The 13,444-nt window shown below is 40.1% G+C and overlaps 1 protein-coding gene and 1 non-coding gene across 2 annotated transcripts; both read right to left on the bottom strand.

Annotated features, from left to right (window-relative positions):
- Window positions 1–413: 413 nt before the first annotated feature.
- LOC123600167 lies at window positions 414–516 on the bottom strand. The gene has a single exon (XR_006713541.1). It is a non-coding gene; the product is annotated as a U6 spliceosomal RNA (small nuclear RNA).
- Window positions 517–3,201: 2,685 nt separating this feature from the next.
- LOC123596892 (protein PET117 homolog, mitochondrial-like) lies at window positions 3,202–3,461 on the bottom strand. Its single transcript, XM_045475132.1, has one exon. The coding sequence runs from the start codon at window positions 3,459–3,461 to the stop codon at window positions 3,216–3,218; it is 246 nt and encodes an 81-aa protein (XP_045331088.1). The 3' UTR covers window positions 3,202–3,215.
- Window positions 3,462–13,444: the final 9,983 nt, after the last annotated feature.

Here is a 13,444-nt window from a genome sequence, read left to right as displayed (position 1 = left end):
TGCAACAACCACCATACAACAACAGCAGCTTAGCTAAATGGTTTATTTTTCATAAATCATTACAAATCCAGAAATAGGCAAGCTTAGGTTGGTATGGAGTCAACATACTTAAATGGAGCATTTAGGCAGTTATTTATCTCTCCACTGTGCCATCCTTAGTGTGAGACCATTATCTTCATGCTCATAAGATGGCCACCGCCCCACTTGACATCACAACAGTATTTCAGGCTAAAGGAAGAGGAATGAATAAAGGGCAAATAATGAGGGGGCTGAGCTGGTCTCTCTCTCTTTCTCTTTCTCTTTTTGTGGAAAAAAATCACAATTTCAATATTGGATGCCACATACTGTGCTTTGACTCATACGGTTTCCTTGGGATTAACCAATGAAGTGTCCTATGACCTCTGGGAACTGTGGAAAATATGGAATGCTTCAGAGATATGCATGTCATCCTTGTGCAAGGGCCACGCGAATCTCCTCTGTATCATTTTATTTCCAGTATGGGCTGCCAAAGCAAGCGCAAGCTTGTCTCTTCTCAGCGATAAACATAACTTTTCAGGAAGCCCTAACCAAAACAGTGTGCTTACGCTGGGCAGTCTGCTTCCATATGGCCACCCCATAGACGCAGAGAAGTCTGTGGCACTGAGTCATTTTAATCAAGCCTAATGTTGCCCTTAGTAAAATGGGGTTCTGTTAGTAATGAATGGAGAATGGTTATTGGATAGGCAACTACCAATGGTCATCTTCTGTGATCGATATTTCCTTGTGACTTCATCAAGAATACGCACCAATGTAGGTGTGTATTTTGAATCAGGGAAAAACATTAAATGCACATTCTGGCACACAGCTGAACACCAGCTTCGACCTTACTCATTTTCTTGCTATTTCTTGAATCTTCAGCTTCCATTTCCAGGAATTCTCCATTTAATCCTTCCAAGTGGAGTACTTATTAGCTGCCTTATTGGTACTTAACCATACTACCCTAGTATGATGGTGGCAGAGTTCACGGTTTGAGCAGCTGAATTTTGCAGAATCTGTGTAGAAGAGCAATCAAGGGCTAAGGATTCGCACAGAACTGAGTTAAATGCAAGCTTCACTTCCTATAATCTGTGGACTTTTATGTAAGTCCCTTAACTTCTCAAGGCCTTGGTTTCCTCATCTGATAAGTGAGGACAATAAAAACACCTTCTTCAGGGGGCCCTGGATGACTCAGTCCATTAAGTGCCCGGGTTTAGATCGGGTCATGATATCACGGTTCATGGGTTCAAGCCCCACATCAGGCTCTGTGCTGACAGCTCAGAGCCTGGAGCCTGCTTTAGATTCTGTGCCTCCCTCTCTCTCTGCCCCTCCCCTGCTCATGCTCTGTGTGTGTCTCTCTCTCAAAAATAAACATACATTTAAAGAAATAATAAAAATGCCTTCTTCAGAGGGATTCTATGAAGAGGAAACAAGTCAATACACATAAAAGACCTAGTGGAATATCTGACCCATGGCAAGTATTTGACCAATGTTAACTATTATTACTATTGCTATTAATCAAGTTGTCCTGGATTCAAGTCATGAATCTGCCATTTTCTTGCGCAAGTTACTAAAAACCTTTGATCCTCAGTTTCATCATGTGGAAAATGGTTGCTGGGTAATGTTAGAGATGGTAAGTATGAAAATTACCTGTTAAACTACTAAATACTAGGAATGCTAAATACTACTAGTTGCCTGCCAATATCTATTCCCCATTCCCCTTCTTCCTTCCTGTTGGGATTTCACTTTGTTCAAGATGGTGATATGTCCTGTTAAAATTATTCCCTTTCCTAACTCCCTTGCAACTAGAGGATGACAAAGTTCTGGCCATGTAATATAAATGGATTTCCCTGAAGAGAACTTTATATCTTGAATAAAAAGGCAAAACCTTATTTTGTAAAAGCTCTCTCCTCCCCTGTTGATTGCATGCCTGGAGGTGCTGCAGCCGTATTGAAAATGGGGGGACCAGGACTACAAACTAATGATGACAGAGCAGGAAGATAGACTTAAGGTCATTTATTGCATCATTAAGGCCTTGTACCAGCTTTAGATTGCCCAACTCCAGGTGTATTATGTAAGGAGAAAAAAAAACTTTGTGGTGTAAGACAATATTTCTTGGGTTTTATTTTATGTGCAAACAGTCAAATGGGGACATAGCTTTTTGCCATGTGGAAATCATATTAATAATCATTACCACCACCACCATCATCATCATCATCTCTATCAATGACAGGGCCCCAGGATATCTAATCTGTGTTCTGTTTTTACGAGCAGAGCAAAGGGTTTGACCATGGTCCTAGGGAAGAAACTTAGTCTACAGGAAGCATTGATCAAGACTCCAGGGAACTGAAGACCTTGGAGGGAACTGGAGAAATTCTTTTCTTTTCTTTTCTTTTCTTTTCTTTTCTTTTCTTTTTCTTTTTTTTTTTTTTTTTTGAGAGGTTGACAATAGTTTTTATTAGCACACATGTGTCTATGTTTTATATAAATCTCTCATTAACCAACTAAACTAACCATAAAAATAATAATTATCTTTTTATTTAGGTCCATTTTACATTCATGTTTTATTCACAGGTTAGAAGAACAAACCTTCGCATAGGAACTGACAAATCAAGGGAATTAAGAAGCTCCTTACTGGCCAGTAGCCATTTTTGGCACTTGTCACAGAAGTAGGACAGCTGCTCCTCCATCCAAGACATATCTCCTTCATCACTGTTGAGGGAATCCCCACTCTGATCATGAGATAAGTCCACTGATACCTTGTCTTCTGATTCAACTATCAGGGCAGTTTCCCCCTCCACCTCTCCCTCCTCCAGCCTTCTGAGGTAGATGTTCTCGTGGCTTTATCATTGTGACGGCTTATCAAACTACTTAGGTGGATATTACTATCCATACCTTCCTCTCTTAGGCTCTCAAGCACTTTTCACGAACAATCCTAAACTCTGGATACCAGGCTTAAAGGGGCTTCTACCAAGATCACACAGGCAGACACTCTTCAGAAGAGTGACCACTTCTTTACTGAGATAGAAGGGACTTCTAAAGCAATTGTTTAGAATATATGATCCAGTGTCATTGTCTTTGGTCAAGTTTGAAAGGGCAGTAACCACGAAAAGGTTGAATACCTCACAAAGCTATTCTCCATCCACACTCACACACTCACACTTGACAATGTCCCATCAGTATTTGGCATCCATTTCAAGTCATGTTTTTTGAGATCCTTTTGCCACTATCATCTTCTCTGTTTCTGCTTCAAGTTGCTCAGTCAAAATAATCTGTTCTCCCAAGAGACTTATGTTTTCTTTTTTCCAATTTTGCCTCTCGATGTCTCTGATCACTCCACCGTGAAGCCTCTGCAGGTCCTGCCGCTGCTTCAGATGCACCCGGGCCACGGTGGCCCCCATCAGCACCACCGATAGGCCTAGCACCACCTTCGGGCTCCTAGACATCCCCGCACCGGCCACTGTGACCTCCCACTACCCGCCTGGGGCCCCAGGGCCACAGCTGAATGCTACTCAGAGGCTGCCAGAACTGGAGAAATCCTAACTGCTTCTGGGACTTGGGGCAAGGACCAGACAATTGTCAGATCAACCTATAGAATCCTGAGGAGACTGCTAACCCAGGAAAGCTCTGTGCATGCACTGAATCCCACTGAATCTCTCTGAGTCTATAGTCTGGAGATCTATGAGTTTATTACCCACTAATTGCCTACAGACTCTTGGGTGACATTACAAATATCTGGGATGGAGGTAAAGAGGAACCAATGTTAGGTGAAGGGTAATATTGCAAAAGTTATTTTGTGGATAATGGTAACCACCAATAATTAGAGATGAATGAGGAGTAACTACCTTCCACACAACCTCTTCACCAGTTTATGTTGAAAGTAATCTCTGACCAAATTTGGCCACACATAAAGATGCATATTAAACATTTATTAAAATTTTTTTTAACGTTTATTTATTTTTGAGACAGAGCATGAGCAGGGGAGGGTCAGAGAGAGGGAGACACAGAATCTGAAACAGGCTCCAGGCTCTGAGCTGTCAACACAGAGCCCAACGCGGGGCTCGAACTCACGGACCGCGAGATCATGACCTGAGCCGAAATCGGCCGCTTAACCGACTGAGCCACCCAGGCGCCCCCTTAAACATTTATTAAGAAGCAGGCACAAAACGCTTATGTAACATATAAGCTGGTAGTTTGCTATAGTAGATATCAGACCACCGGTGGACTGAGGACTGAGTCAATGGCTAGACAAATTTTTTCTAGAAAACACCTCTGGAGGCTAGTTAGAAGACTAGTTGATTAGAAGACTGGTTGATGACTCCTAGGGAGTGAATTTTCAGTTAGGGCAAATGACCACCCTTACAATGTAGCTTAATCTAATTGACATATACATATACTCCCTATAAAGTATAGTAGGGAGTTTAAATTATAGACCCCCTATTAAGTAGCCCATATAGTTAATAAATAGCAAAATTAGAACTAGATCTTGTGTCCTCTGACCCCCAAACTTGAAAGTTTTATCACTATAGTATCTCAACATGGCAATAATCCTACCAACAGTCCAAACTTGTTGCCTTAAGAGGTAACCTTCTCAGGGATACTTGGGTGGCTCAGTCAGTTAAGTGTCTGGTTCTTGATTTCAGCTCAGATCATGATCTCACGGTCCTGAGATCAAGCCCTGTGTCAGGCTCTGCACTGAGTGTGGAGCCTGCTTGGGACTCTCTCTTTCCCTCTCTCTTTGCCCCTCCCCCACTCATTCTCTCTCTCTCTCTCTCTCTCTCTCTCAAAATTAATAAACATTAAAAAAGAGGTAATATCTAAATCAACCAATTATATCAAAAGATTCCCCACTTAAAGTGAAAATAAGAAATTTAGTTGCTGATATTAATCCTGGAACAACATGTAAATGGGTATGGCAGGATTACGAAACAGAGCATAAAATTATGAAAGTTTGGACTTATAATGAAGAGTCAAATGTAAAATAACAAATAGCTGGTTATTAGAAAATTAAGAGAAGACATGACAAATGTTGAATGAGAACTTCAAAGCAAGCCTCGTTTCCTAAAATCTCGCTTCGATTTTGACCCTGCAATGTTTGTATTTTGCATGGCCTACTCTGATTTTATAAGCCTTTATGTTCATCTTTTTGATCACTTCTTTTGCTGTTAGTAAGCATCTACTTCACGATTTTGAATCTATTTTTATACAGGAAAATTATTTATGGAAAAACAAAGATTTTGCACGTGTGATCTCTGGTTTGTAGTGGTATTTCTTATACTTTCAAAGAAGCTAAGACAGATTCTGCTATGGAAATTCAGTGGTCATCTGAAGAAATAAAGAGCATCTACACTTAGGATTCCTGGGCTACTTCAGAAGTCTAGGCTCACTGTTCCACTCACACAGAGAAGAAGCCTTCTGATTCCTACACTTGCTTTCTGGCTTTATGTAAATGTGTTTACTGTTCTTTGGCTGCTCTTCTGAAGGAAAACTGTTCTCAACTGTGCTCTTTTGTTTATTCAATTGTTGTAGAAGTGAAGACTGGAGATTGCCAATACAACAGATCGAGAAGATCTCATTTTACGGGAGAGTGTGGTTCAGTAAGAACGAACACTGATTGAAGCCAAAATTACGATGAAATTGTTAGATGTCTTGAGGGAGTGATGAGGGATGAGTAGAATTAATTTCCACCTAGATATATTGGTACTTCCCCCCCCCCAAAAACAATGGTACATTGATAATTCACACTTTATCTTTGAAACGATAGTTTTTTAACCTCCTTCTTAGAAGTGACAACATAAAAGCTCTTATAAAAGGCTTAGTTAGACGCTAAATGTTAAGTCAGTTCTTAATGATAATCCATCGAAGTCTTTACTGCTTGATCTTCTGGGAATTAAAAACCACTGGGCCTTCCTTGAAACTCTCCACTGGGAATAGCATATGGTTCCTATATTCTGTGTAATTAAACTTCCTGGAAAGGAGGAGGCTGGGAAAGTGTAGATCACAGAGTCTGATAGATTAGATGAAACAAAATAACAAAAACAAAAACAACTAATACATAAATGGGTTAAATAGTTAAGTGGTGATCCATCTGAGTATTAGCCCTTCCTCTATTAAACCTGGTATCAAAGGATGAATGCCATGATAAGAAGTTCAAAAGCACCCTCAGCTTGAAACAGCTTTGGAAAAACCAAGCTGGTTTAACTGATATAATTATTGTGGATTCATTGAAGTCTGAACAGCAAAGTATTTAAAGCACTGTCAGGAAACATTAAATCTCCCTCCTGAGACTAGGATTGAAAAAAGGTAGGACAGCTCATTTTTTACATGAAAGCAGGATTGGACCTGATTAGTATTTGAAATATTTCTTTCCCAATTTTGGGCAGCATTAGATTTTGGCTAGTGAAATATAAATGAACATCAATTGTACATGACAACTGCTGATCCAAACCACTTAAAATTCCCCGAATGTCCTTTTCTCTCTTAGACTGGCTGCCAGAGCCTCATCATCAAAGCCAGCAGAGCCGACTAAAGGCGGCTCTGTGGTGGGGGCCTTCCTAAGCTGTGAAGGGTTAGAAAGATAGCTGTTTGTTTTGTGCGGACATGAATCGCTATCAGGGCCATTACAACAGTTTAAGCTAGGTCACACAACTCCAAGTCAGTCTGAATTTTGCTCCGAGTCCAGGGAGCTCAGAGACTGGTTGCTTTTTGTTTCAGTGGAAATCAAATCCGCTTGGTCACAACTTCCTCCTGCTTCCGGATGTGACCGAAGAGTTGAAGAGAAGCATGTAAGCACTATATACCATGTTAAAGCCACAATAATACAGATTTTGCCTGGTAAATATGTTTGCTCATGATGTGGAAACTGGAGGAAGATAAGGATATTAACCATCCTTCGGTTGTCCTTGGAGGAAAATTTAATCATAGTCCTTGGCCATCATAATGGGTTCATGGAAGCAACTTTCCAGGCCAAAATAAATAGCTCATTATACAAAAATGAAGTCAAGAGATAAGGTTGATTTGGCTCTTTGGAATCGAGGTCCTTATCTTTCCATTAGTCTGGTTTAAAAATATGGTAACCGGGTTCACCAAAGGCTCCAAGCTCTCTCCAACACTCTCCTCCCCCCATTCAGATTCCATTTCAAGATCTTATCTAAAAGATCTATTAGAGCAAAGAGCCCACTAATTAAGCAACTAACCCCAAGACTATGCTGTTAGCCTGGGGGGACTTGTTTTATTCCATTAATTTGAGAGCTGCTACTTTATCTCCAGTGGTAATTGTGTGTTCAGTCTCTCTCTACCCACTTCTGTGGGAGGAAATACCACAATTTACTCTAATTTGAACTCAATTTTATACCAGAGTTTAAGACCGGTTAGCCCCACATTTTTCTTTGTTAGTGATTCTTGAAGAAGCATCCTCTATTGTGTTTCGGAAGACTGTCCCATCTTCATCTGTTACCCATGCAAATGTTCTGTGTTTAGCTAACACTGTAGCTGATAGAACCAAATGCTTAGCAGATTTTGGATTGATTCTGCTCTCCACAGCCCGGTTTGCTCTTTGCTATATGAATTGAGCACGAAAGGTCACAGTGAATCAATCCTGGCCTGGGTTTGCAAAAATGTGAATAGAAGGTAGTCAGTCATGGTAGCTCCCTTTTGTGAGAAGGTTATTAAAGTTCACTGGAAAACAATTTCCCCAATCTCACATTTATAATTGAATACTGCTGTTGTGAGGTTTCAATGAGATGAAGTATGTGAAAGTGCTTTGTAAACTCTGTAAAATAAAAAGTCTGAAAGAAGAGCTGCATAGCTGTTAACTGTGGTTCATGCTGAAGAATAGGATTATGGGGGAAATGTCACTGTCTCATTTATATACTTCTCTAATGTTCGAATCCCTAATGTTGAAAGCTATAAACGTGTATAACTTATAGAACCAGCGAACTCTATAAATCTTGTCTTTTTAGAGGGTTTCCCACAAAGAATGTAAAAAGTCCATCTTTTGCCATTAAAATTCACCGGGTCCTGGGTTTCAAATAACTTAAACAGGGGTAATCATCAACAGTTTCTTGAATATCACATATGTAGTCAAGAATAGGAAAAATGAAGCTAGAAGTTTCTCAAATCATAACATATCCTGTAGGTATAATTTGAAAATTGCTTTTTAGGAATTTTAAAATATTTTATTTTGCTTTGAGCTGTGGGGAAAAACAACACAACCATGAATATTCAGGGGAAGGTATTTATGAATGGAACATGAGGCCATTACAGGTCACCAAGTAAATTGTCCTGCGTGTGATTCCGTGTAAATAAGATGGGGACAAATACAGAAACTGAAACCTTACGCTCGAGGGAGCCTAAGGGGGTCCCTTTGTGAAGGAGGCAAATACCCCACCTTTCATCTCTTCTTTAAGAAGTCACCGCTCTGCTGTTCCATTTTCTCAGTATTCTCATTCTGGGCTCCAGATACCCAGGCCTTCTTTGTACTTCAGAGTTAGAAGATCCAGCTTCCAAATCTCGCTGTGCCATTTATTGCTGTTTAAGGCTGGGTGCATGATTTAAGCTTCTTGAGCCTCCTCTGTTGAATTGAGGTTGGTAAGGATCAAATGAGATTGGTACCAAAAGCAACCCAGATAGTGCATATCCACGAACAAATGTTAAGATGGAATTTTATTTATTTACTTTCCATACTACCTTGTCCTTGTCAATTTATGCAACTGAAGTTCCACCGCCTCAGGACCTTGTTTTCAGTAGTTAATCTAATAAAGTAAACTCTCCTCAAGTGTTAGGAGGTGCTAATGAGTGAACTTAGTACCCTTCTCAGGTAATATATTTACATTTGGAAGGAACTAAAAGGAGCTTTTCCTTGGGAAGGGGAGGTGGTGAGAAATGTGTCTGCTGCTCAGTGCCTTCCCCATGTGCCAGACACTTTGATGGGAGCTCCATATTCATGGCTTTTAAAATCCACGCATCAAACCTATGAGGTGTATATGCATGCAAGATTTCGTAACAAGCACTGGCTATGTGTAAGTGGATCAATTCATTAGGGAAAATTTAAGGTTATAATGTGATCACCGCAGGAACAGGCATCATGATTTGAAACTTGCATCTTAGGAAAAGAGCTGTTGCTTGCAGTTCAACTGCATTATTTAGTGCTCCGTTTATCTTAATGACGATGGGTAATCAGGATTATAAGGATGTGTACGCAACCAAGGCTGATGATAGTTCTGGAGGGGATAAGAAAAGGAAAGGACTTTCTCTCTCTCTCTCTCTCTCTCTCTCAGTAAAAAATCAAAAAAGAAATAATACAGTGATACAATGAACCTCCCCACATAGCAGATCCAATATAGATTCAGTGTTTATTCAGATTTCCTTCACTTGTTTCGTCCAGCTCTTCCTTTCTATTCTGAAATATATTAAAGCAAATTAATGACTTTGCGTTATTTCAGCATGACAAACAGTGATGAAACATGATAATTTTTCTGTAAGAAGAACTTTCCTTCATTGAACATGGATGATTATTCTGAAATATCGTTCATATAGGAAAATTAGTCTCAATGCTTAATTTTTTCCCTTTAATTGCCAATTGTCAGGGTGAAATATTATATACTGATCACCTCCAATGATGACTAAGGAGGTTTTGTTTGTGTGCGTTTGTGTGTTTTTTGTTTTTTGTTTTGTTTTGCTTTGCTTTGATTGTCCCTTCTTTGTTTGGGTGCCATAATGGACTCACGAGTTTTTTGTATATTCAGTGTTGTAGAAGATGTTGTGAGTGCCCTTCTTATATTACTTCTACACTCACCATTCCTGGAAATGAAGATGGCAAGCATCTGAGAGTTTTATCTCAGCTTACGCACAGGGCAGGTGGGAAGTGCCAGAGAACCGACATGCTAGCAGTACCTCTCAGTACCTCTCAGAGGTATAGGAGGACAAGTCTGAGGTGTGTTCCACACTGTTTCCCAGGAGTCCCAGCAGAATTGAGCCCTCATTGCCCTCCAGGATAATCTGCTTATTAACATACCTTGCATTGTATTTTAACTCGTCCCTGTCTTGCTTTCCCACTCTGTGATCCCTCCCCCCTAAAATCATCCCTCTTGAAGCATATGCACTCAAATCCTTGCATCTGCTTCTGGGGCCACGCAGCCTAAGAAAGTTGCTACTAAGAGTAGCCAGAGGGAACAGACATTCAGAATGGGATAGTGATGGGATAGGTATGATAACGCCATTACTGCAAAGTAGGGTAATGATTATCTTTAGCATGGCATATCATAGATTTCATTATATTCACCTAATCATTAGATTTCTCCTATAATGGTTTGAGAGGGAGAATGTGTGGATGGAACGAGATGTACTGCTTCTGCAATAGCTCTAATACTTGAAAGATATGGAGCACGGGAAATTATGAAGATTGGGAAATTAGTTGGCTGTTGTTAACATCCACAGGAAGAAAGACAATAAAAGAGGTCAACAACATATCAACTCAAGATGGCAGCTAAACTCATGGTGAGCATAACATAACCTATCAACTTGTTGAATCGCTATGCTGTGCACCTGAAACTAATGTAACTTTGTGTCAACTATACTTCAACAACAACAAAAATCTATCAACCCAGGGCATAGTATGAAAACCAGGATGCCTCAGTACAGTGTTTAGAGATCCTCATCTCCTATTTTCAGAAGGCTATACTAATAAACCCAAGACTTAAATGTAAGAGTAGTGGAACTTCAAAGAGGCTGAATTCACAGCTCAAGTATCTCCTACACTAAAATCAAGTCCCTGATACCTAGGATGAGAATTTCTGAGTGGATGTGCTTGTGCACTGTCAACCCCCAGAATCCTCTGATCCCTGGACCAGTAGGGGTGACACTCTCCCCTTGGCTAGAAGAGCAATCTTCTAATATTTCTGAAGATTATACAAAATCCTTACTGAGATGGATGACCTCAAGTTGTATTTGCCTCCCTAAGATCTCTGCCCCTTCCCAATTTCCTTCATTGCTTCTATACCTGTGTTGTTCAACCCACTAGCCACTGTCCACATGCAACTATAAATCAATTAAAATGAAATAAAATCAATAATTCTTTTTTAGCTGCACTAACCATATTTCAAACACTCAATAACTACATGTGGATAGTGGCCACCATGTTGGACAGTGAAGATTATATATTTCTATCATCAGAGGAAGGTCTGTTGGACAGAACTTATCTAGAACAGGAATTGGCAAAGTTTTTTTTAAAGGGTTAGATAATAAATATTTTAGGCTTTTGAGGCCAATATGGTTCCTGTTTCTACTATTCAACCCTGCCACCATAGCATGAAAGCAGCCATAGACAACAGACAAATAAATGAGTGTGATTGAGTTCCTTAATTTTACAACAGTGTTAGATGTCCAGCCCATGGGTCCTAGTTTGTCAGCCCCTAGTCTATAATAAAACCTAGGGTCAGGTCTTAATGTAGTACAAGTAGGAAGCACTGTCCATGCAATGGAAAGAAAAAGAATTGTTCACCAAAGGGCTTGTATATACTAACATGTTTCACAACAACATGTCTGAGAATGTAACTTGAGGTTGCTCACAGAGGATGAATATAAGTTTTGATAGGGAATAGTATATTGATATGAGTGCTGGCAAGACTTAGCATTCTGGCAAGGACTTCTGGAGCCAAGCCTACTATACTGCAGGAAATGCAACGTAACTCTCAAGCCTCCCATTTTCTGGAGGCCTCTAGTAAATGAAGTAGAGATGCCAGAACTGTCTTGGCAGAGTATTAAGGAAGGGGTCAAAAGAATCAGAGATGTGAACATGTTTGAATGGATTTATTGCATAGTATAAAAAGAAAAAGACCCCAGGTGTCTGTGATTTTTCAGAGGGCCCAGAAGCTATTCCTTAACTAAAGCAATAAGGGAAGAGAGAACTAATGGTGATTATCATTTGTGGGTCAGGGGTGGAATGGAAGGTTGTTATAGACCAGGGCTACTTAGCATCAATGGGGATGATGAGCTTCTGGCATACTAGAGGCCAAGTGGCAGCATTTAGCCATCAGAAGCAAGGTGAATGTAATTTCTATAATGGGGGTACAGATGGAATGACAATGAGGAGCCCATGACCCACAGGAATTTGTGAAGATGTCTAATAGACCATGGTATTCCTAGGGGCAGGAAAGTTGACCCGATGATGATGGTGTTGCTTGACATATACAACCAAAAAAATCAGTAGTGGGAGGCAGAAAGCTGATGTCAAGCACTGTGCTGGAAAATCACAATTCCTTATACTGTTCTCAGAACCAGAGTCAATTGAAGGGGAAGCTATTTCCTTTGGAGGAAATGCGCTGTGATGTCACAAGAAGTATGTGCAGTAGCTATTTTCCCAATCCATCTCCAAAGCACTTAGGGTCCTTTGTCAGATAATCATACAGTTGGTGAAAGCAGATCTTTCAAGGGCTGTTGGGTACTGGATCATAGGTGATACTGATAAAGGGAATCAAAATGGCTGTAGAGCTTATGGAAGCTATATGATAAATGGAGTCCTGTCCCATCAATATAATGGTTCTGTAGACCACCCTACAATGATTTGCTCAGCCCTAAATGCATCGTTAGAATGTGTTTACTTAGAACAGAACCCTCACATGTATTACTTGATCATAGACTTATAGTTGGGGAAGTTAGTGGAAGTATGGTAGATAGAATAATGGCCCTTCAAAGATGTCCACGTCCTATTCTTGGAACCTATATGTTAGGTTACATGGAAAAGGGTAATTAGGTTGCAAATGGAACTAAGGCTGCTGATCAGAGGACCTTGAGCTGGGGAGATTATTCTGGATTATTTGGGAGGCACAGTGTAATCACAAGAGTCCTTATAAATGGAAGAGGTAGACAGAAGAGGAAGTCAGAGGCAGAGAGAAATTTGAAGATGCTATGATTGCTGGTTTGGAAAGTGAAAGAAGGGATTGCAAGCCAGTGTATGCAGGAAACTTCTGGAAACTGGAAAAGTCAAGGAAACAGTCTCCTCTGGATGTTTTAGAATGAACATAGTTCTTTCAATATCTTGATTTTATCTCACTGAGACCTGTTTTGGACTTTGGACTTTCAGAACTATAAGATAGTAAGGTTTTGTTGTTTTAAGCATAAATTTGTGGTAATTTGTTATAGCAGCAATAGAAAACAAATACAGGAAGCTGTTAAGTCTGCACCACTATTCTCCACCCCTGCAAGGAATTAAAATTAGAGCAATAACACATCCTGGATGAATGGCAGAGATGAGTGCCACTCTCAAAGACAAACAGCATGCTAAGGTGGTACATACTATTCTCTTTTAATTCCTTGTACAGTCCCTGAAAAAGCAGATGGATCATGGCAGAGGATGGTGAACTACCATAAATTCAAACAAGTGGGAGCCCCAATTGCAGCTGCTATGCTGAATGTGGCATCTTTACTTAAA

Source organism: Leopardus geoffroyi, chromosome C1, assembly GCF_018350155.1.
Source record: "Leopardus geoffroyi isolate Oge1 chromosome C1, O.geoffroyi_Oge1_pat1.0, whole genome shotgun sequence".
Classification (NCBI taxonomy): domain Eukaryota; kingdom Metazoa; phylum Chordata; class Mammalia; order Carnivora; family Felidae; genus Leopardus; species Leopardus geoffroyi.
This window is presented reverse-complemented; position numbering and strand designations above follow the sequence as displayed.

Coding starts and splice junctions, on each gene's coding strand:
- LOC123596892 (XM_045475132.1), bottom strand. CDS start 3,461: ATGTCTAGGAGCCCGAAGGTGGTGCTAGGCCTATCGGTGGTGCTGATG.